Raw genomic sequence first — 24,659 nt, 5'->3', positions numbered from 1 at the left:
TTGTTCTCTTTATAATCACCATATTAACAGCCAGCAATGTTCTGGCACTTACTATGGATTAAGTCCTTGTTTTGAATGACTTCATGCCATCCTTCTAAATTCAATGACAGGTAGCTGGGCGCAGTGGCTCACGCTTTGTAATCCCAGCACTTTGGGAGGCTGAGGCAGGTGGATCACCTGAGGTATGGAGTTCGAAACCAGCCTGGCCAACATGGCAAAACCCTGTCTCTACTAAAAATACAAAAATTAGCCAGGTGTGGTGGCGAGCGCCTGTAATCCCAGCTACTCATGAGGCTGAGGCAGGAGAATCACTTGAACCCAGGAGGCAGAGGTTGCAGTGAGCTGAGATTGCGCTACTGCGCTCCAGCCTGGGCATCGGAGAGAGACTCTCAAACAGGAGCTGGCAAACTGTGGCCCACAGCTTATTTTTGTAAATAAAGTGTTATGGGAACACAGCTATGCTCACTTGTTTTCATATCATCTATGGCTGCTTCCCAGCTCCTATGGCAGAGTAGGTGCAACAGGCACTGTGTGGGTCACAAAGCTGAAATTATTTACTATCTGGCTGTTTGTAGAAAAAGTTTGCTGATCTCTGTCCTGGAAGTCAATGATATTAGGATTTCAGTTTACAGAAAAGGAGAAAAAGACATAGAGAAAAACAGTGTTTTTTTTTTTTTTCCAAGATTGAGAAAATGAACATCTGAACCAATTGCCCATGTTATTAAATTTAAACATTTATTATTATTATTTTTGAGACGGAGTCTTGCTCTGTCACCCAGGCTGGGGTGCAGTGGCACAATCACGGCTCATCATAGCCTCGACCTCCTGGGCTCAAGCAAACCTCCCACCTCAGCCTCCCAAGTAGCTGAGGCTGCAGATGCGTGCCACCAAACCTGCTAATTTTTGTATTTTTTGTAGAGATAAGGTTTTGCGGTGTTGTCCAGGCCGCTCTCAAACTCCTGGGCTCATACTGTTCTCCACTTTGGCCTCCCAAAGTGCTGGGATTACAGGCATGAGCCACCATGCCCAGCCTAAAATTTTTCTTTATTTTTAGTTGTGGTAAAATATGCATAAAGTAAAATTTACCATCTTAACCATTTTAAGTGTACAATTCAGTAATGTTAAGTATATTCACATTGTTGTGCAACCATCACCACCGTCCACCTTCAGGTCTGTTTTTATTTTGCAAAACAAACTCTGTATCTATTAAAAAACAGCTTCCCGGCCAGGTGCGGTGGCTCATGCCTGTAATCCCAGCACTTTGGGTGGCCGAGGCAGGTGGATCACCTGAGGACCTCGAGACCAGCCTGGCCAACATTGTGAAACCTCGTCTCTACTAAAAATACAAAAATTAACTGGGCTTGGTGGTGGGCACCTGTAATCCCAGCAACTCGGGAGGCTGAGGCAGGAGAAAGGCTTGAATTCGGGAGGCAGAGGTTGTGGTGAGCCAAGATCACGCCACTGCACTCCAGCCTGGGCAACAGAGTAAGACTCCGTCTCAAAAACAACAGCAACAACAACAACAGCTTCTGGTGTGGCATGGTGGCTCATACCTGTAATCCCAGAACTTTGGGAGGGTGAGGCAGGTAGATCACCTGAGGTCAGGAGTTTGAGTCCAATCTGGCCAACATGGTGAAACACCATCTCTACTAAAAATGCAAAAATTAGCCAGGTGTGGTGGCACGTGCCTGTAGCCCCAGCTACTCAGGAGGCTGAGGCAGGAGAATTGCTTGAACCCAGGAGGCTAAGGTTGCAGTGAGCTGAGATCGCCCACTGCTCTCCAGCCTGGGTGACACAGTGAGACTCTGTCTCTCAAAAAACAAAACAAAACAAAACAAAACAAAAAACAAATCCTGTGACTTCCCAATCTCATCTCCTGCAGCCCCTTGCAGCCACCACTCTATTTTCTGTCTCTATGAATTTGAGTTCTCCAAGTGCCTCTTATACAGCATTTGGCATTGTGTAACTGGTTTAATACATTTGAGATGGTGAGAGCTTAAGGTCTACAGGACTAAGGTTTTTTTGGTTTTTTTTTTTTTTTTTTTTTTTTTTTTACAGAATTTCACTCTGTCGCCAGGCTGGAATGCAGTAGGGCAATCTCAGCTCACTGCAACCTCCACCTCCTGAGTTCAAGTGATTCTCCTGCTTCAGCCTCCTGAGTAGCTGGGACTACAGGTGAGCACCACCACATCCAGCTAATTTTTGTATTTTTAGTAGAGACGGGGTTTCACCATGTTGGCCAGGCTGGTCTCGATCTCCTGACCTCGTGATCCATCTGTCTCGGCCTCCCAAAGTGCTGGGATTACAGGTGTGAGCCACCATGCCCGGCCATGGACTAAGGTCTTAAAATAGCTCTTCCTGCCTGTGTAATCTGCATTATGGCAGGGCTCATATAAGAAGATGACAGTTCATCTGATGGGGAAGAAAACTTACTCCTAGTTAGAGTGACTTGGGTTGAATTCTTCCCTGTTTCCAACGGTGTCTGCTCCTGGCACCTCAGGCACTGTCAGGGGTAGGAGGTGGTGATCAGATATGCTGGCTGTGAGCAGTGCAAGGGGAAGCAGGTGCCCAGAGGTGCATCTCGGTTTGGTGGGGGTGACTAACATGGACAGGTAAGTGCAGGAGTGTGTGCAATACTCAATCTAAGAAAGGTAGTTCAGGCAGAGTTCAGGGAAGATATCTCTGTAAAGGCCCAGACATGGGGATGAGATTCTGATAATTTGGGAATGAATCAGGCCCCCAGCCCCTCCTCCCTCAGACTCAGGAGTCCAGGCACCCGCCCCTCCTCCCTCGGACCCAGAAGTCCATGCTCCTGGCCCCTCCTCCCTTGGACCCAGGAGTCCAGGCCCCCAGCCCCTCCTCCCTCAGACCCAGGAGTCCAGGCCCCCAGCCGCCTTCTCCTGCAGGACCCTAGGAGCTTGGGTACCCACAGGCTACTAGATCCTTGTTTCTGTGCATGGAAATTCTCAAATTATCCCCAAAAGTCTATGAAGAAGGTAAACACACATTTCCAGATGAGGGAATAGGCTGATATAGTTGAAAGACACACAGAGGGTCTCAGTCTGGAATTGACAGTGATGGGATTCGAACCTATTTCACCCCAGAACTGCGTCGCGCCTTATACGGTGCGGCAAGTGTGACGTCATTCGAACAAGCCATAGGCTCCGCCCCCGGACTCAGCCACGCCCACAGGCTCCTGAAACCACCACTCCCAGCTGTGACAGCGCTCAGGACCGATGCTCATAGGTCTCGCCCCTGGGATCCCCGCCCCCTCCGCCCGCGCCCCGCCCCTCGCAGCCCAGTTCCGGAACCCGCGGTCCCAGCGGCGCCTGCGCCTCGGCTCGTGTGTGTTTGCGTCGCGCGCTCTTCCTCCGAGCTGCCCAGGTGGCTGGTGTGCAGCAAGCTCCGCGCCGACCCCTGACCCCTGTCCCCGTCCCGGCATGAGCCGGTACCTGCTGCCGCTGTCGGCGCTGGGCACGGTAGCAGGCGCCGCCGTGCTGCTCAAGTGAGTACATTCTAGCCCCGCGTGCGTCGTCCTGGCGGGCCCCCAGAGCAGGGGCCGGGAAGGCGGCGGAGACCCCCGCCCCTCGCACCCGGGTCGAGGCCTCGTAGCTCCCGACCCGCAGTGCCTACCCGGAGTGGGGCAAACCTGCGCTCTGGCCGGCCAGGTCACCGGCCCAAGGTCACTCGGAGGGAAGGGCGAGCCTGGGCCCTTGTAAATGTTGCTTTCCTTCCAGACTTTTAAACTCTTTATTTTGTTGTTTTGTATTATTTATTTGTTCGTTTATTTTTAAAGGCAGAATCTGGCTCTGTCGCCCAGGCTGGAGTGCGGTGGCGCGATCTTGGCTCACTGTAGCCTTGACCTCCTGGGCTCAGGTGATCCTCCCACCTTAGCGTCCCCAGGAGCTGAAACCACAGGTGCGCCACCACGCCCGGCTAATTTTTGTATTTTTAGTAGAGACGGGGTTTTGCCATGTTGGCCAGGCTGGTCTCAAACACCTGCCCTCAGGTGATTCGCCCGCCTCGGCCTCCCAGAGTGCTGGGATTACAGACGTGAGCCACCTCGCCCAGCCTACTTAATTTAAATTTTATTAAAAATTAGCCTCAGTGGCTGGTGGCCACTGTATTGCATGGTGCCCTTCTCTCCTGTGGGTGCAGTGCTGTTTACCTGCTCAGCCTCCTGTTGCTGGACACTGCCTTGTTTCCAATGTTAACCTCTGTGGGACATGGGTGTGGTGGGCAGAGTCCGTGACTCCGTAGAGGGGTTCACGTCCTAATCCTCGGAATGTGTGACTACATTACCTCACGTGTCAGAGGTTCTTGCTGATGTGTTAAGTGAAGGATCTTTTTTTTTTTTTTTGAGACAAAGTTTCACTGTTGTTGCCCAGGCTGGAGTGCAATGGCACAACCTTGGCTCACCGCAACCTCCACCTCCCGGGTTCAAGCGACTGTCCGGCCTCAGCCTCCTGAGTAGCTGGGATTACAGGCACGTGCCACCACGCCTGTCTAATTTTGTATTTTTAGTAGAGACGAGGTTTCTCCATGTTGGTCAGGCTGGTCTTGAGCTCCCGACCAAAGGTGATCTGCCCACCTTGGCCTCCCAAAGTGCTGGGGTTACAGGCGTGAGCCACCATGCCCGGCCAAGTGAAGGATCTTATGATTATCATGTAGTCTTTTTTTTGGAGACAGGGTCTCTCTGTCACCCAGGCTGGAGTGCAGTCATGCTGTCACAGCTCACTGCAGCCTCAACCTCCTTGGGCTCAGGTGGTCCTCCCACCTCAGCCTCCCGAGTAGTTGAGTCTAGAGGTGTGCACCACCAAGCCCTGCTAATTTTTGTATTTTCAGTAGAGATGGGGTGTCAGCATGTTGGCCATGGCTGGTCTCGAACTCCTGACCTCAAGTGATCCTGCTGCCTTGGCCTCCCAAAGTGCTGGGATTATAGGTGTGAGGCACTGTGCCGGGCCTGCCTTGTGGTCTTATAGGGTCCTTATAAGAGGGAGCAGGAGGCTCAGTCAGAGGGGAGATGGAAGATAGAAGGAGAGGTTGTCGGGTGTGGTGGCTCACGCCTGTAATCGCAGCACTTTGGGAGGCCAAGGCAGGCAGATCACAAGGTCAGGAGTTCGAGACCAGCCTGACCAACATGGTAAAACTCCATCTCTACTAAAAATACAAAAGAAATTAGCCAGGTGTGGTGGCATGTGCCGGTAATCCCAGCCACTCAGGAGGCTAAGGCAGGAGAATCGCTTGAACCTGTGAGGCGAAGGTTACCATGAGCTGAGATCGTGCCACTGCACTCCAGCCTGGGCGACAGAGCAAGACTCTGTCTCAAAAAAAAAAAAAAAAATCAATCAATCAATCAATAAAGGAGCGGTTCCAGTGAGGATGCAGTTTGAAGATGGAGGCGGGGCCAAGAGTGGAGGAATGTGGTGGTCTGTAGGATCTGGAAGTGGATTCTCCCCTAGAGCCTCCAGAAGGAACCTGACTCTGCCAATACCTTGATTTATCCCAGTGAGACGTATTTTGGACTCTTGACCTGCCGAACTGGAGGAGGATGCACTTATGTGGTTTTAAGCCACTAAGTTTGTGGCAATGCGTACAGCAGCCATGGGAATCTCATGCAGCGGGCATTTTAAATTTAAATTTAAATTTTTTTGAGACAGAGTCTCGCTCTGTTGCCCAGGCTGGCACCATTTCGACTCACTGCAACCTCCACCTTCCAGGTTCAAGCAATTCTCGTGCCTCAGCCCCCTGAGTAGCTGAGATTGCAGGTGTGCGCCACCACGCCTGTGAAGGGGTGGCCTGCCCCTCCACACCTGTGGGTATTTCTAGTCGGGTGGGACGAGAGACTGAGAAAAGAAATAAGACACAGAGACAAAGTATAGAGAAACAACAGTGGGCCCAGGGGACTGGCACTCAGCACACCAAGGACCTGCACCGGCACCGGCCTCTGAGTTCCCTCAGTTTTTATTGATTATTATCTGCATTATTTCAGCAAAAAGGAATGTAGTAGGAGAGCAGGGTGATAATAAGAGAAGGTCAGCAAAAAACATGTGAGCAAAAGAATCTATGTCATAATTAAGTTCAAGGGAAGGTACTATGCCTGGACGTGCACGTAAGCCAGATTTATGTTTCTCTCCACCCAAACATCTCAGCGGAGTAAAGAATAACAAGGCAGCATTGCTGCAAACATGTCCCGCCTCCCACCATAGGGCAGTTTTTCTCCTATCTCAGAATTGAACAAATGTACAATCGGGTTTTATACCGAGACATTCAGTTCCCAGGGGCAGGCAGGAGACAGTGGCCTTCCTCTATCTCAACTGCAAGAGGCCTTCCTCTTTTACTATCCACCTCAGCACAGACCCTTTACGGGTGTCCGGCTGGGGGACGGTCAGGTCTTTCTCATCCCACGAGGCCATATTTCAGACTATCACATGGGGAGAAACCTTGGGCAATACCCCGCTTTCAAAGGCAGAGGTCCCTGCGGCTTTCCACAGTGCATTGTGCCCCTGGTTTATTGAGACTAGAGAATGGCGATGACTTTTTACCACGTATACTGCTTGTAAACATTTTGTTAACGAGGCACGTCCTGCACAGCCGTAGATCCCTTAAAACTTGATTTCATACAACACAGGTTTTTGTGAGCTCCAGGTTGGGTCAAAGTGGCTGGGGCAAAGCTACAAATTAACAACATCTCAGCAAAGCAATTGTTCTCAAAGTACAGGTCTTTTTCAAAATGGAGTCTCTTAATGTCTTTCCTTTCTATATAGACACAGTAACAGTCTAATCTCTCTTTCTTTTCCCTACATGCCTGGCTAATTTTTGTATTTTTAGTAGAGACAGGGTCTTGCCATGTTTGCCAGGCTGGACTCGAACTCCTGACCTCAAGTGATCTGCCCCCACCACCCCATACTTTGGCCTCCCAAAGTGCTGGGATTACAGGCGCGAGCCACCTCGCCCGGCCGGGAATCTCATGCAGGGAGCATTTATAAAATAACGACTGTCACTTGCTGAAGGCGTTCCACACACCAGACACTGGGTGGAGCCATTTATGGAGAACATGACAGAGATCCCGTGGTGTGATGTCATGATGTCTGTGTTTCAGTTGGGGTATGTGAGTGAGCTCAGACAGGTTTGCCTGAGATCATTCAGTCAGGGGCACGTGGGGTGAGAGTGGGCAGACAGGACTGACCGTGCCACTTCTCACCCTCAGGGACTATGTCACTGGTGGGGCTTGCCCCAGCAAGGCCACCATCCCTGGGAAGACGGTCATCGTGACGGGCGCCAACACAGGCATCGGGAAGCAGACGGCCTTGGAACTGGCCAGGAGAGGTAAAATCTCCCCTGCTTTGGCTCTCAGAGAGATACCTGCACATCCATGCTCATTACAGCATTATTCACAGTCCAGAGGTGGAAGAGCCCAGGCACCCATCCACAGATGAACAGGGAAACAGAATGTGGCCTCTATAGACAGGGGCATATGATTCAGCCTTAAAAAGGAAGGGCATTCTGGCCGGGCGTGGTGGCGCACGCCTGTAATCTCAGCACTTTGGGAGGCCGAGGCTGGCAGATCACGAGGTCAGGAGTTTGAGACCAGCCTAACCAACATGGTGAAACCCCGTCTCTACTAAAAATACAAAAATTAGCCAGGAGTTGTGGCGGGCACCTGTAGTCCCAGCTACTTGGGAGGCTGAAGCAGGAGAATCGCTTGAACCTGAGAGGCAGAGGTTGCAGTGAGCAGAAATGGCGCCACTGCACTCCAGCCTGGGTGACAGAGCGAGACTCAAAAAAAACAAAGCAAAACAAAAAAAAGGGCATTGAAACAGATGAACCTTGAGGACATTCCACGAAGTGAAATAAGCCAGTCGACAGAAGAGCAAATACTGTATGATTCCACTTACAGGAGCCACCTAGAGTTAAATTCATAGAGAGAGAAGTTTGAATGGTGCTTGCCAGGGGTCGGGAGTGGAGGGGAGAATGAGGAGTTATTGTTTAATGGAAACAGAAGTTTAGTTTGGGAAGATGAAACAATTTGAGAGATGGATGGTTGTCATGGTTGCACATTAGGAATTATTATTACTGTTTTTCTTTTTGAGATGGAGTTTTGCTCTTGTCGCCCAGGCTGGAGTGCAGTGGCATGATCTTGGCTCACTGCAACCTCCGCCTCCCGGGTCCAAGCGATTCTCCTGCCTCAGCCACCCGAGTAGCTGGGATTACAGGCATGCAGCACCACACCCAGCTAAGTTTGTATTGTGTTGGCCAGGCTGGTCTTGAACTCTTGACCTCAGGTGATCCACCTGCCTTGGTCTCCCAAAGTGCTGGGATTACAGGTGTGAGCCACCGTGCCCAGCCCAGCCATAAATGTTTTTAATACCAATGAACTGGACACTTAAAAATGGCTAAGAGGGCAGGTCTCGGTGGCTCACATCTATAATTCCAGCACTTTTGGAGGCTGAGGCAGGAGGATCACTTGAGGCCAGGGGTTCCAGACCAGGCTGGACACCATAGCAACACCCCCATCTCTACCAGAATTAGCCAGGCATGCTGGCACAGGTGGTGCCTATAGTCCCAGGTCACTTGAGCCTAGAACTTCAAGGCTGAGTGAGCTATGATGGCACCAGCACTCCAGCCACGGCAGCAGAGTGAGACTGACTCAAAAAAAAAAAAAAAAGAATAAACAAAAAGAAAAGGGGGTTAAGATGATAAATTTTAAGTGATTTGTATTTTACCACAACAAAAAAAATTGGAGGCTGGGCACTGTGGCTTATTTGTAATCCTAGTACTTTGGGAGGCCGCGGAGCGGATCACCTGAGGTCAGAAGTTCAAGACTAGCTTGGGTAACATGGTGAAACCCCTGTCTCTACTAAAAATACAAAAAAAAAAAATTAGTTGTGGTGGCAGGCGCCTGTAATCCCAGCTACTCGGGAGGCTGAGGCAGGAGAATTGCTTGAACCCAGGAGGTGGAGGTTGCAGTGAGCCGAGATTGCATTACTGCACTCCAGCCTGGGTGACAGAGTGAGACTCCATCTTAAAAACAAAAAAAAAAAAAAAGGGGAAAAAAAAAATCCTCTCGCCTTGGCCTCCCAAAGTGCTGGAATTACAGGTGTGAGCCACCGTGCCCGACCAATTCAGTGATGTTTAGTATAGTCAGAGTGATGCAACCATCTTTAAAATCAATCTTAGAACATTTCTGTCACCCTAGAAAGAAACCTTGCTCGGCTGGGCGCGGTGGCTCATGCCTGTAATCCCAGCACTTTGGGAGGCCAGGCGGGTGGATCACGAGGTCAGGAGATTGAGACCATCCTGGCTAACACGGTGAAACCCCGTCTCTACTAAAAATACAAAAAATTAGCCGGGCGCGGTGGCAGGCGCCTGTGGTCCCAGCTATTCGAGAGGCTGCGGCAGGAGAATGGCGTGAACCTGGGAGGCGGAGCTTGCAGTGAGCGAAGATTGTGCCACTGCACTCCAGCCCAGGCAACAGAGCAAGACTCCATCTCAAAAAAAAAAAAGAAAGAAACCTTGCTCACTTTAACTATCAAGCTGTAATTCCCTCTCCTCACCCCAGCCCTAGAAAACCAATCTTATTTTCTTTCTCTATGGATTTGCCTGTTCTGGGCATTTCATAGGTGTGAAATCATATAAATAGAATTCATGTAAATGGGATTGTACGCTGTGTGGTCTTTCGTGTCTGGTTTCTTTCCCCGAGCACAGTGTTTCTGACGGTCATCCTTGCTGTAGCGTGAGCCAGCGCTTCACTCCTTTTCACGGCCGTCTAATATTCCATCTCTATGGCTGGACCACATTTTGTTGTCCCTTCATCCACAGATGGACATTTGGTTGTTTCTACCTTTTGGCTCTTGTGAAGAATGCCGCAGTGAACGTTGGCGCACGTGTTTTTGTGTAGACATGTTTTCATTTCTCTGGGGTCAGTACCCAGGAGTGGATTATTAATTTAAATCTTTTTCCATCCTGGGTTTTCAGGAGGCAACATCATCCTGGCCTGCCGAGACATGGAGAAGTGTGAGGCGGCAGCAAAGGACATCCGCGGGGAGACCCTCAATCACCACGTCAACGCCCGGCACCTGGACTTGGCTTCCCTCCAGTCCATCCGAGAGTTTGCAGCAAAGATCATTGAAGGTAGGAGGAGAACGCTGGCCATGGGGGATGAGGACTGGGATAGGCGGCTCTCAGGGCCAGGCTCTGAGAAGTGAATGAAGCAAGCAAACTTTAGAGCAGAGTTTTGGCAAACTATGAGTTAGGGGCCAAATTCAGTTGCTGCCTTTTTTTGTACAGCCTGTAAGCAATGACTTTGTTAATTTATTACTATTATTATTTTGAGAGGGAGTCTCTCTCTGTTGGCCAGGCTGAGTGCAACGGCGTGATCTCGGCTCACTGTAACCTCTGCCTCCTGGGTTCAAGCATGGACCTGAGCTTCCTGAGTAACTGGGATTAAGATGCCTGCTACCATACCCTGCTAATTTTTGTATTTTTAGTAGAGACGGGGTTTCACCATGTTGGCCAGGCTGGTCTGGAACTCCTGACCTCAGGTGATCCACCTGCCTCGGCCTCCCAAAGTGCTGGGATTACAGGCGTGAGCCACTGTGCCCGGCTGACTTTATGTTTTGTTTGTTTTGAGACAGACGGAGTCTTGCTCTGTTGCCCAGGATGGAGTGCAGTGGTGTGATCTTGCCTCACTGCAACCTCCATCTCCTGATTTCAAATGATTCTCCTGCTTCAGCGTCCTGAGTAGCTGGAATTACAGGCACCTGCCACCGTGCCCGGCTAATTTTTTGTGTTTTAGGTAGAGACAGGGTTTCATCATGTTGGTCAGGCTGGTCTCGAACTCCTGACCTCAAGTGATCCGCTTGCCTTGGCCTCCCAAAGTGCTGGGATTACAGGCGTGAGCCACCGCACCCTGCCTGAATAATTAGTTTGTTTGGACAGGGTCTATCTCTGTCACCCAGGCTAGAGTGCGGTGGTGCAAACACAGCTCCCTGCAGCCTTGACCTCCTGGGCTCAAGTGATCCTCCTGTCTCAGACTCCTGAGTAGCTGGGGCTATGGAAGCACGCCACCGCACCTGGCTAATTTTTTTTTTTTTTTTTTGAGGCAGGGTCTTGCTCTGTCACCCAGCCTGGAGTGCAGTGATACAGTCATGGCTCACTGCAGTCTCAACCTGCTGGGCTCAAGTGATCCTCCCACTTCAGCCTCCCAAGTAGCTGGGAGTACAGGCTTATGCCACCACACACAGCTAATTATTTTTTTGTTTTGTTTTTAGAGCTGGGGTTTCACCATGTTGCTCAGGCTGGTCTCAAACTCCTGGGCTCAAGTGATCCACCCAGGTTGGCCTCCCACAGTGCTGGGATTATAGGCGTGAGCCACTGTACCTGACCTTATTAAGTAAGCATTTATTGATCAAGTGCCTTCCCCACCATGGTTAAAGAAATATGTATTTGTTATGGGACATTTATAAAATACTGCAGTGTAAAGAAGACAGAACTGGCCGGGCGCGGTGGCTCACGCCTGTAATCCCAGCACTTTGGGAGGCTGAGGCAGGTGGATCACTTTAGGTCAGGAGTTCCAGACCAGCCTGGCCAACATGGTGAAACCCTGTCTCTACTAAAAATACAAAAATTAGCCAGGCGTGGTGGTGCACACCTGTAGTCCCAGCTACTCAGGGTGCTGAGGCAGGAGAATTGCTTGAACCCGGGAGGCGGAGGTTGCGGTGAGCTGAGACTGTGCCACTGCATTTTAGCCTGGGTGACAGAGTGAGACTGTGTCTCAATAAAAAAGAAGACAGAACTAAACACCTTTGATCTGCACCAACCCCAGGAGAATCACTTTTATGGATTTCTTTCCAGTCTTGTGTGTGTGTATTTATATATTTTTATGTAAAATTGGGACCATCCTCTAGCTTTTCTATTCTTGGTCATCTTTAAATAGACTCAAGAATACATTAAAATTATTGATTGTTTAGTTGACATGTACACTTGTATATATTATGTACAACATGATGTACATTGTATACATTGTAGAGTGGCTCAATCAAGCTAATTAACATATGCATTACCTCAGATACTTACCTGTTTTTGTGGTGACCACATTTAAAATCTCTTCTCTTAGGTTTGCTTGAGCTCAGGAGTTAAGAGACCAGCCTAGGAAGCATAGTGAGACCTTGTGAGTACCAAACATTTAAAAAAAAAAAAAAAATTAGCCGGGCATCCTGGCCTGTGCCTATAGTCCCAGCTACTCATGAAGCTGAGGCAGGAGGATCACTTGAGCCCGGGAGTTCAAGGCTGCAGTGAGCCGTGTTTGTGCCACTGCACTCTAACCTGGATGACAGAGCAAGACCTTTTTTTTGAGATGGAGTCTTGCTCTGTCACCCAGGCTAGAGTGCAGTGATGCAATCTCGGCTCACTGCAACCTCCGCCTCCTGGGTTCAAGCGATTCTCCTGCCTCAGCCTCCCAAGACTATAGGTGTGCGCCACCACGCCCGGCTAATTTTTGTATTTTTAGTAGAGATGGGGTTTCACTATGTTGGCCAGGCTGGTCTCGAATTCCTGACCTTGTGATCCGCCCGCCTCAGCCTCCCAAAGTGCTGGGATTACAGGCGTGAGCCACCGCGCCCAGCTGCTTTGTTTCTTTTCTAGTCTGGCACTGAAAGGGCCAAAGCTTTCTTGTTAAGAGTCAATGTGAACACCACATATTCTCACTCATAGGTGGGAACTGAACAGTGAGAACACGTGGACACAGGAAGGGGAACATCACACTTCGGGGACTGTTGTGGGGTGGGGGGAGGGGGGAGGGATAGCATTGGGAGATATACCTAATGCTAGATGACAAGTTGGTGGGTGCAGCACACCAGCATGGCACATGTATACATATGTAACTTACCTGCACATTGCGCACATGTACCATGAAACCTAAAGTATAATAATAATAATAATAATAATAAAAGAAAAAAAAAAGAAAAAAAAAAAAGAGTCAATGTGCCCCGCTCAGTAGAAGCGTACTCAGGAAATGAACAAGGAAAATGGGAGTTGTGGGACCTCATTTATTTAGCAGATGTGATCTCAGACCTGACCAGGTGCTGGAGGTGTGAGATGAACCAGAGCTGTCCTTGTGCCACTCACAGCCATAGGGAGGCAGGTGCAGGTGCAGGTTCATTCATTCATTCATTCATATTGAGCCCCTGCTGTGCCCTTGGGGATCAAGAAAGAGCCGGCACTGTTGTGGAGTAGGTGAGAGGGCAATGCCTCAGAGTCTCAGAGGTGGATGAACATTTATTAAGCACCTGCTGTGTACCAGATACAGCACTGTCACCTTCATGCACACTGTCCCAGGCAGTCCCACCCGGGGCGCCTCTGATCCTGTCTCTGGCTTGTGGAGACAGGTGGCCAGAGCACTGAGGTCCCTGAGACAGTGCAGGGCCTTGTGAGCAGTGAGGACCCAGGCTGGACACACCTGGGCAGGTGATGCCTCCTCTTAGCCACACGTTCCTCTTCCGGGAAATGGAATAATAATTCCTTCTATTTTCTGGGATACTCTAGAGGATTTTTTTTTTTTTTTGAGACGGTGTCTTGCTCTGTCGCCCAGGCTGGAGTGCAGTGGCACATCTCTGCTCACTGCAAGCTCCACCTCCCTGGTTCATGCCATTCTCCTGCCTCAGCCCCCCAAGTGGCGGGGACTACAGGCGCCCGCCACCATGCCCGGCTAATCTTTTGTATTTTTAGTAGAGACGGAGTTTCACCGTGTTAGCCAGGATGGTCTCAATCTCCTGACCTCGTGACCCGCCTGCCTCAGCCTCCCAAAGTGCTGGGACTACAGGCGCCCGCTACCACGCCTGGCTAATTTTTTAATATTTTTTAGTAGAGACGGGGTTTCACCGTGTTAGCCAGGATGGTCTCAATCTCCTGACCTCATGATCCGCCCACCTCGGCCTCCCAAAGTGCTGGGATTACAGGCGTGAGCCACCACGCCCGGCCTCTCTAGAGGATTAAGTAAAACTGTGTCTGTGACTTTTTTAGCAAATCAAGTACCAGCTTCTTGGTGTTTTCCTAAGATCAACAGCCAGGAATAAAGACATCAGTGGATTTAAAAATAGTGAAGATGGTACATTTTATGTGGTGTGTATTCTACCACATTTGGACAGGCCAGGTGCAGTGGTCACGCCTGTTATCCTGGCACTTTGGGAGACAGAAGTTTTGGGAAGATCACAGTTTGTGACATGACACTCTGACAAAGCTGGAAGCTGTGGCTCTTTCCAGCACCAGACTAGAAAGAACACAAAGCAAAGAGCCCCAGGAAGCAGGTACCCACAGCCTTGTTTATCAGGGAGTTTGAGATCAGCCTGGGCAACATAGCAAGACCTCATCTCTACAAAAAATACAAAACAATTAGGCAGGCTTGCAGGCGCAGTGGCTCACGCCTGTAATCCCAGCACTTTGGGAGGCTGAGGTGGGTGGATCACAAGGTCAGGAGATTGAGACCATCCTGGCTAACACGGTGAAACCCCGTGTCTACTAAAAAATACAAAAAAGTTAGCCGGGCATGGTGGTGGGCACCTGTAACCCAGCTACTTGGGAGGCTGAGGCAGGAGAATGGCGTGAACCTGGGAGGTGGAGCTTGCAGTGAGCCGAGATGGCGCCACTGCACTCCAGCCTGGGTGACAGAGTAAGACTCCATCTCAAAAAAAAAAAATACAAAACAATTAGGCAGGCGTGATGGTGTACACTTGTAGTCCCAACTACTTGGGAGGTGGAGGTGGGCGGATTGCTTGAGCCTGGGAGGTTGAGGCTGCAGTGAGGTTTTTTTTTTTTTTTGGAGGCAGAGTTTTGCTCTTGTTGCCCAGGCTGGTGCAATGGCGGGATCTTGGCTTACTGCATCCTCCTCCGCCTCCTGGGTTCAAGTGATTTTCCTGCCTCAGCCTCCCGAGTAGCTGGGATTACAGGCGTGCGCCACCACACCTGGCTAATTTTGTATTTTTAGTAGAGACGGGGTTTCTTCATGTTGGTCAGGCTGTAACCTCCATCTCCTGGTTTCAAATAATTCTCCTGCCTCAGCCTCCTGAGTAGCTGGGATTACAGGCACCCGCCACCGTGCCCAGCTAATTTTTTGTGTTTTAGGTAGAGACAGGGTTTCACCATGTTGGTCAGGCTGGTCGACCTCAGGTGATCTGCCCACCTCGGCCTCCCAAAGTGCTGGGATTACAGATGTGAGCCACCGCGCCCGGCCTGCAGTGAGCTTTGATTGTACCACTGCACTCGGGGTGAGACCCTGTGTCCAAAAAAAAAAAAGTTGAGGCAGTTCCCAGATAAACAAAACAAAACAACAGGCCAGGCACCGTGGCCCATGCCTGTAATCCCAGCACTTTGGGAGGCCGAGGTGGGCGGATTGCTTGAGCTTAGAAATTCGAGACTAGCCTAGGCAACATAGCCAAACCCCATTTCTACAAAAAATTTTAAAAGTAGCTGCTCGTGGTGTCGGGCGCCTGTGGTTTCAGCTATGTGGAAGGCTGAGTTGGGAGGATCGTTTGAGCCCTGGCGGCGGAGGTTGCAGTGAGCTGAGGTTGAGCCACTGCACTCCAGCCTGGGCCACTGAGTGAGATTCCCTCTCATAAAAAGAAAAGAAAAAGCAGGCTGGGCGTGGTGGCTCACACCTGTAATCCTAGCACTTTGGGAGGCGGAGGCGGGTGGATCACGAGGTCAAGAATTCAAGACCAGCCTGACCAAGATGGTGAAACCCCTTTCTCTACTAAAAATGCAAAAATTAGCCGGGTGCGGTGGCGGGCGTCTGTAATCCCAGTACTCGGGAGGCTGAGGCAGCAGGCAGCAGAATCGCTTGAACCCAGGCGGTAGAGGTTGCAGTGGGCCATGGGCCAAGATCACACCACTGCACTCCAGCCTGGGTGGCAGAGTGAGACTTCATCTCAAAAAGAAAAAACCAAAAACAAAACAAAGCAACAGAAGCCGGCGGCACTCCTGGGCACCCAGCTGTGAGTGGAGTCTCCCTGCTCCCGCCTTTGGGCCTTACCTGTGCTGTGCCTGCTGCCTGCATTCCCCTTCCCTGGGTCTCCGCATGTGGGCCCTGCCTCATTTTCCCGGTCCCAGTTTCTGTGTCACCTCCTGAGAGGGGCCTCCTGTCAGCTTCCACCCAGCTCTGTTATGGGTAGATTCTCTCACGAGTGGAAGTGGCTCTCAGCTGCACTGGAATGTCCGGTCCACACGGACGGGGCCTCGGCTGTGCTGTCCACCCTGTATTTCCAGTGCTTAGAAAATACTTACCGAATGAGTTAACTATACAGTTGTACCAGGCAGGTGATGTTATTATCCTTTTTTTTTTTTTTTTTTTACAAGGAGTAAACTGAGTCACAGAGAAGCGATGTGACTTGGCCAGGATCATGCAGCTGGTCGGGGTGGAGCCAGGGTTTGAACCCGTCTCTCCTGCTCCAGAGCTCGTATTCATGACGGGTGTGCCGCAACCCCTCCTTCTCACACAGAGAACGAGACGGTGTCTCTGTGTGTTACACACTGGACACCTAATTCATAATCCCTGCCGAAAACCACTTTGGGAGCATTATGAATTCCATTGTGTCCTCCACCCCCAAGGATAGGTTGGGATCCTAAACCCCCGTCCCTCAGCATGTGACCTCATTTAGAGGTGGGTGTTTACAGAGGTCCTGAAGTTCAAATGAGGTCAATAGGGTGGGCCCTAATCCAGTGACTGGTGTCCTTATTAAAAGGGGAAATTTGCACACAGAAACAGACGAGCTAGCTGGGCATGGTGGCACGTGCCTGTGGCCCCAGCTACTTGGGAGGCTGAGCAAGAAGATTGCTTGAGCCTGGGAGGTTGAGGCTGCAGTGAGCAGTGATTGTGCCACTGTACTCCAGCCCAGGTGTCAGAGAGAGACCCCGTCTCAAAGAAATATAAAAAATAGACCAAGTGGACTGAGTGTGGTGGCTCACGCCTGCAATCCCAGCACTTTGGGAGGCTGAGGCAGGTGGATCATGAGGTCAGGAGTTTGAGACTAGCCTGGCCAACATGGTGAAGCCCCATCTCTACTAAAGATACAAAAAATTAACCAAGTGTGGTGGTGGATGCCTGTAGTCCAGCTACTTGGGAGGCTGAGGCAGGAGAATTGTTTGAACCCGGGAAGCAGAGGTTGCAGTGAGCCAGGATCGCACCATTGCACTCCAGCCTGGGTGACAAGAGTGAAACTCCATCTCCAAAAAAAAAAAAAAAGGCTGGGGGCAGTGAAATTGCAGCACTCTGGGAGGCCAAAGCAGGAGAGGATTGCTTGAGGCCAAGAGTTTGAGACCAGCCTGGGCAACATAGTGAGACCATGTCTGAAAAAAAGAAGTATATATATATATATACACATATAAAATTAAAAAAGGAAAAATAAAAGGAAAAAAAAAAAGACAGCTCCGAAGGGAAGAGGAAGGGAAGAGGGAGAGAGGAGATGGTCACCTGTGAGCCAAGGAGAGAGGCCAGAGCAGATTCTCCCTGAGGGCCCTCAGAGGGAACCAGCCCTGCCCACACCTTGATCTGGTCCTTCCAGCCTCCGGGACTGTGTTTTTTTTGAGATGGAGTTTTGCTCTTATTGCCCAGGATGGAGTGTAATGACGTGATCTCGGCTCACTGCACCCTCTGCCTCCTGGTTTAAGCGATTCTCCCGCCTCAGCCTCCTGAGTAGCTGGAATTACAGGTGCACGCCACCACGCCTGGCTAATTTTGTATTTTTAGTAAAGACGCAGTTTCTCCATGTTGGCCAGGCTGGTCTCAAACTCCTGACCTCAGGTGATCTGCCCACCTCGGCCTCTCAATGTGCTGGGATTACAGGCGTGAGCCACCGTGCCCGGCGAGGTCTGTGAGGTTTTAAACCGCCTGTCTGTGGCACTTTGTTATGGAACCCGAGCTGAGTGGTACAGGGAAGAAAGGCCCTGTGGTTCAGCGCATTTTACAGCTGAGGCAACTGAGGCTGCAGTCGCCATCTGTGTGTCCTTTGGTTGCTTGTGTGAGATGGCAGGTTTGGGAATGAAACCACACCTGCGAGCCTGCGGTGCCGGGGCTCCCACCGGTAACCCCCTGTTTTTGGCCTCAGGGCTCCTGCAGGAAAGAGTCCCAAGGCTTAGATGGAGGTGCGGAGGGTGCGTGAGTGTCCTGGGGCTGCTGTAACAATGTACTGCAAACCCAGTGGCTTACACCCTCAGACATGCCTTTCCTCACGGTTCCGGAAGCCGGCAGTCTGAATCATGGTGTCCCTGTGGCTGTGACCTGTGAGACGGGCCATAATCCTCCCAGCCTCTTCCACTTCCAGCGGGGGTGCGCACCCTCACCTTGGAGCTGTGCCTCTCTGGTCTCTGCCTCCATCCACGCATGGCCTTCTCCCCATGTGTCTCTGTCTCTGTTTCCCTTCATATAAGGACACCAGTCATTGGATTAGGGCTCACCCTAATGACCTCATCGTGACGTGGCCACTTCGGCACAGGCCACGTTCACGGGTTCTGGGAGCACAGGAGTGTTTCTGCGGGCGCCTCAGGCTGGGGTCTGTCCTCACCCTGATGTCTCCTTCCCCACCCCTCTCTTCCAGAGGAGGAGCGAGTGGACATTCTAATCAACAACGCGGGTGTGATGCGGTGTCCCCACTGGATCACCGAGGACGGCTTCGAGATGCAGTTTGGCGTTAACCACCTGGGTGAGGCCTGGGCAGGGGCTGCACCATGGGTTCAAGCGATCCTCCCCCGTCGTCCTCCCAAAGTGCTGGCATTTTAGGCGTGAGCCAAAAGTGATCTTTTCGTCATCCTTAATCCAGGTCACTTTCTCTTGACAAACTTGCTGCTGGACAAGCTGAAAGCCTCAGCCCCTTCGCGGATCATCAACCTCTCGTCCTTGGCCCATGTTGCTGGGCACATAGACTTTGATGACTTGAACTGGCAGACGAGGAAGTATAACACCAAAGCCGCCTACTGCCAGAGCAAGCTGGCCATCGTCCTCTTCACCAAGGAGCTGAGCCGGCGGCTGCAAGGTATGGGGGCGCTAGGCTCGGCCTCCTTCTTGCTTTACTCTGAGCCTAGAGCGGCCTTTCCATGATCCTAGGCTGATGGGAGGCCAAGCAGTGGATCCAGAACAGAGTTGGCAAAAGTAGAGCATGTGGACCACGCTGCCCCCTTCTGGTGCCTACAGCAGACATCACTAATCGATCGTTCTGATGATTGTCTGTTCATCCCAGGTGGTTTAGTCTGCCTGGATCAGATGTCCTTCCCTGCTGCTGTTGGGCAGGCAGGTCAGCCTTTTGGCTCCAGCCAGTGAGTCTCAACCAGGGGCAGTTTTGACCCGCAGTTGTCAATGCCTGGAAACACAGTGATCACAGCTGGGTTGGGGAGAGATTGCTCTGGGCATCTGGAGGGTAAAGGCCCGGATGCTGCTCAATGTCCTACAGCACACAGGACTGCCCCTCACTCCTCCCAACCCGCAGCGTCCATAGTGCTGAGGTCGAGAAATCTGTGCTGGGCCTTTGCTTCTGAAAGACGGTCTGTGGACCAGCGGTGCCAGCCCCACTGGGAGCTGGTCAGAGTTACAGTATCTCAGATCCTGCCGCCACCCACCGATGCAGGCTCCCGGGGTAAGCTCAGCGTTCTGGGTTTATCAAGCGCTCCAGGAAAGCTCGGCTCCCAGCAGCCATGTGGCAGAGCTGCCCTGCAAGATAAGACCACTTCACTAAGATTTCAGAGCAAGAGGGACGATGGGGTTTGAGTGCAGGAAGCAGCCTGGCGCCCGGAAGCCCCACAGCCTCCCAGGTGAGGCTGGACCCCTCCCTCAGTCTTCTCTTCCTTCCCCAGGTTCTGGTGTGACTGTCAATGCCCTGCACCCCGGCGTGGCCAGGACAGAGCTGGGCAGACACACGGGCATCCATGGCTCCACCTTCTCCAGCACCACACTCGGTGAGTCCCCTCCCAGCCTGGGGTCTCCATGCTGAGTCCTCCACCCCTGCTTTCTCAGCCCAGGGCCCAGGACCCTCCCTCAGAGACGGTCCCTGAGGCCTCATGCCTGCTCCTCACCTGTGTCTTCTGAGGCACAGAGCACAGGTCCCTTTCCTCTGTCGACCTGGCCTGCCAGCCTCTAACAGTCCCGGGAAGTAGGCAGAGCCCCTCTGGCCGATGAGAAAACCGTGTCTCAGAGGAAGAGGCCGTGGAGCTGACTCCTGGAGTCAGGCTGTGCTCAGGGTAACTCCAGCTTCACCCCAAACCAGCTACGCCTCCTGGGGAAGAGCTGTTACCCCTCTGAGCCTGTTTCTTCATCTGCAGAGTGGAGGCCTTAATAGGACTCACCTCACAGTCAGTGGGATGGTTAGATGAGACCTTCCTTGAAAGCGCCAGCACAGTACACCACCCAGAGAATAGGCGGAATAAACAGTTGGAGCTTTACTTATTTTTGAGATCAAGTCTTGCTCTGTCACCCAGGCTGGAGTACAATGGCATGATCTGCACTCACTGCAACTTCCACCTCCCAGGTTCAAGTGATTCTCCTGTCTCCAAGTAGCTGGGATTACAGGTGCACACCACCACGCCCAGCTAGAGGTGGGGTTTCACCATATTGGTCAGGCTGGTCTTGAACTCCTGACCTCAGGTGATCCAACTGCCTCGGCCTCCCAGAGTGCTGGGATTACAGGTGTGAGCCACCTCACCCCCAGCCAGTTCAAGCTTTATAACTAGTGTTTATAATCCTGAAAAACATGGAGTGGGTGAGTGGTTGGCATCAGGAATCTTAACTTGGCGAGGCTAATAGCCACGCCTGTAATACCAGGACTTTGGGAGGCTGTGGTGGGTGGATTGCCTCAGGTCAGGAGTTTGAGACCAGCCTGGTCACCATGGTGAAACCCTGTCTCTACTAAAAATACAAAAATTAGCCAGGCATGGTGGCATGCACCTGAAGTCCCAGCTACTCAGGAGGCTGAGACAGGAGAATTGCTTGAATCCGGGAGGCGGAGGTTGCAGTGAACTGAGATCGCACCACTGCACTCCAGCCTGGGTGACAGAGCGAGACACCAGGTCTCAAAAAATAGTCTTTTTTTTTTTTTTTTTTTTTGAGACGGAGTTTTCTCTTGTCACCCAGGCTGGAGTGCAGTGGCACAATCTTGGCTCACTCCAACCTCTGCTTCCTGGGTTCAAGCAATTCTCCTGCCTCAGCCTCCCGAAGTAGCTGAGATTGCAGGTGCCCGCCACCACACCCAGCTAAGTTTTTATTTTTAGTTGAGACAGGGTTTCACACGTTGGCCAGGCTGGTCTTGAACTCCTGACCTCAGGTGATCCACCTGCCTCAGCCTCCCAAAGTGCTGGGATTACAGGCGTGAGTCATCACACCCAGCCCCCCCCTTTTTTTTTTTGAGACAAAGTCTTGCTATTGTCACCCAGGCTGGAGTGCAATAGTGTGATCTCAGCTCACTGCAACCTCTGCCTCCCAAGTTCAAGGGATTCTCCTGCCCCAGCCTCCCGAGCAGCTGGGATTACAGGCACCCGCCACCACACCCAGTTAATTTTTGTATTTTTAGTAGAAATGGGGTTTCACCATGTTGGCCAGGCTGGTCTGGAACTCCCGACCCCAGGTTATCCGCCCGCCTCAGCCTCCCGAAGTGCTGGGATTACAGGCCTGAGCCACCTCGCCTGGCCAAAAAAAAAAAAAAAATCCTTAACCTGAGGCTGGTGCCAGGTGCATTTAATAAGTTAAGTTATTTAAGGAGAAATGGGGTAGGATGAGGACTGGGGCTGCCCAGGAGGAGGAGAGCTTCCATTTTCCTGGACAAAGCCAGGAAGGCTCCTTGGGGTAGGCAGCTTTTGGTCTGATCCCTGGTCCGGTGGGATTTGCCTGGGCAGTGCCAGGGAAGGGAACTGCAGATGGAGGCAGCCAAGGGGAAAGGGCTAGAGGAGGGCTCTGTGGGACTCCAGGGGCCCGGAGCTTCCTCCCTTCTCTCTGAGCGAGTGTGGACTGAATGCCCTGTGGGCTGATTGCAGGGCCCATCTTCTGGCTGCTGGTCAAGAGCCCCGAGCTGGCTGCCCAGCCCAGCACATACCTGGCCGTGGCGGAGGAACTGGCAGATGTTTCGGGAAAGTATTTCGATGGACTCAAACAGAAGGCCCCGGCCCCCGAGGCTGAGGATGAGGAGGTGGCCCGGAGGCTTTGGGCTGAAAGTGCCCGCCTGGTGGGCTTAGAGGCTCCCTCTGTGAGGGAGCAGCCCCTCCCCAGATAACCTCTGGAGCAGATTTGAAAGCCAGGATGGAGCCGCAAGACCGAGGACAGCTGTCCGCCATGCCTGCAGCTTCCTGGCACTACCTGAGCCGGGAGACCGAGGACTGCCTGGCCGCCATGCCCGTAGCTTCCTCTAGGGGGTGGCGCTGGCACCACCTGAGCTGGGAGACCCAGGACTGGCGGCCGCCAAGCCAGCAGCGTCCTCTACGGGGCGGTGCTGGCCGCAGTGGACTGCCCTGCAGGTGAGCACTGCCCCGGGCTCTGGCTGGTCCCGTCTGCTCTGCTGCCTGCAGGGGAGAGGGGCCATCTGATGCTTCCCCTGGGAATCTAAACTGCGAACGGCCGAGGAGGAAGGGGCTCCGTGCGCTTGTGGGCCATGTCAGGAGAGCCAGCGGTGCCTGTGGGGGAGGGCGCCAAGGTGCTCGGTGAAGAGCATGGGCAAGTTGTCTGACACTGGATTCTTGGGTCCCTCTGGGACCTTGTGTATGCATGGTCCTGTCTGAGCCTTGGTTTCAGCAGTGAGGTGCTCAGAATAACTGCTGTCTCCCGCGATGGTATGGTGAAGTGAGCTGTTGTCTGGCTGTGCACAGCCCTTGCCAGGGGTGTTTGCTGAGGGCTTCCTGTGCCAGAGTCTGGCCAGAGAGCAGGTGCAGGTGTCATCCCAAGTTCAGGCTCTGCACGGCATGGAGTGGGAACCCCACCAGCTGCTGCTACAGGACCCGGGATTGCCTGGGGCTCCCACCTTCCTATCAATTCTCATGGTAGTCCAAACCGCAGACTCTCAAACTTGCTCATTAAAAAAAAAAAAATGTGCCCGAGTTGTAGGTTTTACTTTTTCCTCTGTGTATGGGTGAATGCCCATGAGCTGAACAAAGGCAAGTCATGGATTTACTCCTTTCAGGAAACAAGGCATCAGTTTATCACCAGGGCAACAGGCCACGCAAAAGTTCAGACTTTTTAGAGATGAAAGCCCCTTTCACAGGTAATAACCGTTTAAGTCCGGGCATCTTACAAGACTGCTGTGTTAGAAACTGGATAAAGATCAGGCTGAGATGAAGTGGTTCTTAGCTTAGGTGCAGAACAAAAGGAGGCACCGAAAAGCTCAGTAATCAAGATAGAAAACATGTTTTCATATTTGAGATGCTGGGGAGGCCAGGGATGCTGCTCAATATCCTACAGCACACAGAACAGCCACCCAGTCTCGCTCTGTTGCCCAGGCTGGAGTGCAATGGCATGATCTCGGCTCACTGCAACCTCTGTCTCCCAGGTTCAAGCGATTCTCATGCCTCAGCCTCCCGAGTAGCTGGGATTACAGGCGCCCACCACCACACCTGGCTAATTAAAGACGGGTATCACCATATTGGCCAGGCTGGTCTTGAACTCCTGACCTCAGGTGATCCACCCGTCTTGGCCTCCCAAAGTGCTGGGATTATAGGTGTGAGCCAGTGCACCTGGCCCTTTTTGCTTTTTAGCGACAAGGTCTCACTGTGTTGCCAAGGCTGGAGTGCAGTGCCATCACAGCTCACTACAACCTCGACCTCCTGTGATTCTCCTGCCTCAGCCTCGTGAGTATCTGGGACTACAGGTGCATGCTACCACACTTGGCTAATTATTTGTAGAGGTGGGGTCTTGCTATGTTGCCCAGGCTGGTCTCAAACTCCTGGGCTCAAGTGACCCTTCTGCCATGGCCTCCCAAATTGTTGGGATTACAGGCATGAGCCACCATACCTGGCCTTAGTTTTCTTTCCAATGCCATACCAAATGGCTGGAGGGTGTGTTTGGGATGACCTGACTCTGGTAGGCAACTTCCAGTGGACCCCACAGTGAGACCACCTCCCTTTGAGTGTGGGGGAGATGTAGCGACTGGCTTCTAGCAGTAGGATAGGGCAGAGGTGACGGTAGGTTAGTCTTCTGGTTAGGTTACAAAACTGACCTCTGTGATGGTAGCGTCCCTCTTGTCAGCCCTCTTGTCTTGCCCTCTCGCTGGCCGGCGGTGATGGAGCCGGCTGCCACGGCGAGCGGTGATGGAGCCGGCTGCCACGGCGAGCAGTGATGGAGCCGGCTGCCACGGCGAGCGGTGATGGAGCTGGCTGCCACGGCGAGCGGTGATGGAGCTGGCTGCCACGGCGAGCGGCCCTGCGGAGAAGCCAGGGAGAAACAATCACACCGACAACCATGTGCGTGAGCTTGCTATGTGCTCTTGCTTGGGAGCAAGTTACAGGTTCAGCCCAAGAGGAGTGGACCAGTCCAGGGTGTGAATACCAGGAGGGAGAATCGGAAGACTACCCTAAACACACCGACCGGAGACAGTGTGTGTGTAGTAGGTATTTCTTACTGGGAGTTCATGGAAAAGCAAGGTTGAGGAACACTCCCATCAGATGGGTGGGCCGAGGATAACGTCAAAGCCTTTGGATCTCTG

The 24,659-nt window shown here is 52.0% G+C and overlaps 2 protein-coding genes across 3 annotated transcripts in view; both read left to right on the top strand.

Annotated features, from left to right (window-relative positions):
• Positions 1-3,301: 3,301 nt before the first annotated feature.
• Positions 3,302-23,058, top strand: RDH13 (retinol dehydrogenase 13). 2 transcript variants are annotated; one of them, XM_054463799.2, is made up of 7 exons: positions 3,302-3,505; positions 7,211-7,329; positions 9,979-10,134; positions 18,588-18,692; positions 18,810-19,022; positions 19,837-19,938; positions 22,006-23,058. In XM_054463799.2, exons 1-7 carry the CDS (start codon positions 3,441-3,443, stop codon positions 22,239-22,241), a joined length of 996 nt encoding a protein of 331 aa, XP_054319774.1. In that variant the 5' UTR covers positions 3,302-3,440; the 3' UTR covers positions 22,242-23,058. The 2 variants fall into 2 exon arrangements, with proteins under 2 accessions (XP_054319774.1, XP_063514088.1); XM_063658018.1 differs by lacking the exon at positions 7,211-7,329 and having other exon boundaries at positions 3,361-3,505.
• The window catches only part of GP6 (glycoprotein VI platelet), a 29,449-nt gene continuing 27,057 nt past the window's right edge, over positions 22,268-24,659 (top strand). The window contains exons 1-2 of the mRNA XM_063657397.1: positions 22,268-22,346; positions 22,402-22,482. Of these exons, the coding sequence (XP_063513467.1) occupies positions 22,268-22,346; positions 22,402-22,482 (160 nt within the window). The remainder of the gene's footprint in view (positions 22,347-22,401; positions 22,483-24,659) is intronic.

The sequence above is a fragment of the Pongo pygmaeus genome, chromosome 20 (assembly GCF_028885625.2).
Source record: "Pongo pygmaeus isolate AG05252 chromosome 20, NHGRI_mPonPyg2-v2.0_pri, whole genome shotgun sequence".
In the NCBI taxonomy this organism is placed as follows: Eukaryota; Metazoa; Chordata; class Mammalia; order Primates; family Hominidae; genus Pongo; species Pongo pygmaeus.
The sequence above is the reverse complement of the archived record's forward strand: the minus strand, read 5'-3'. Positions and strand labels throughout refer to the sequence as shown.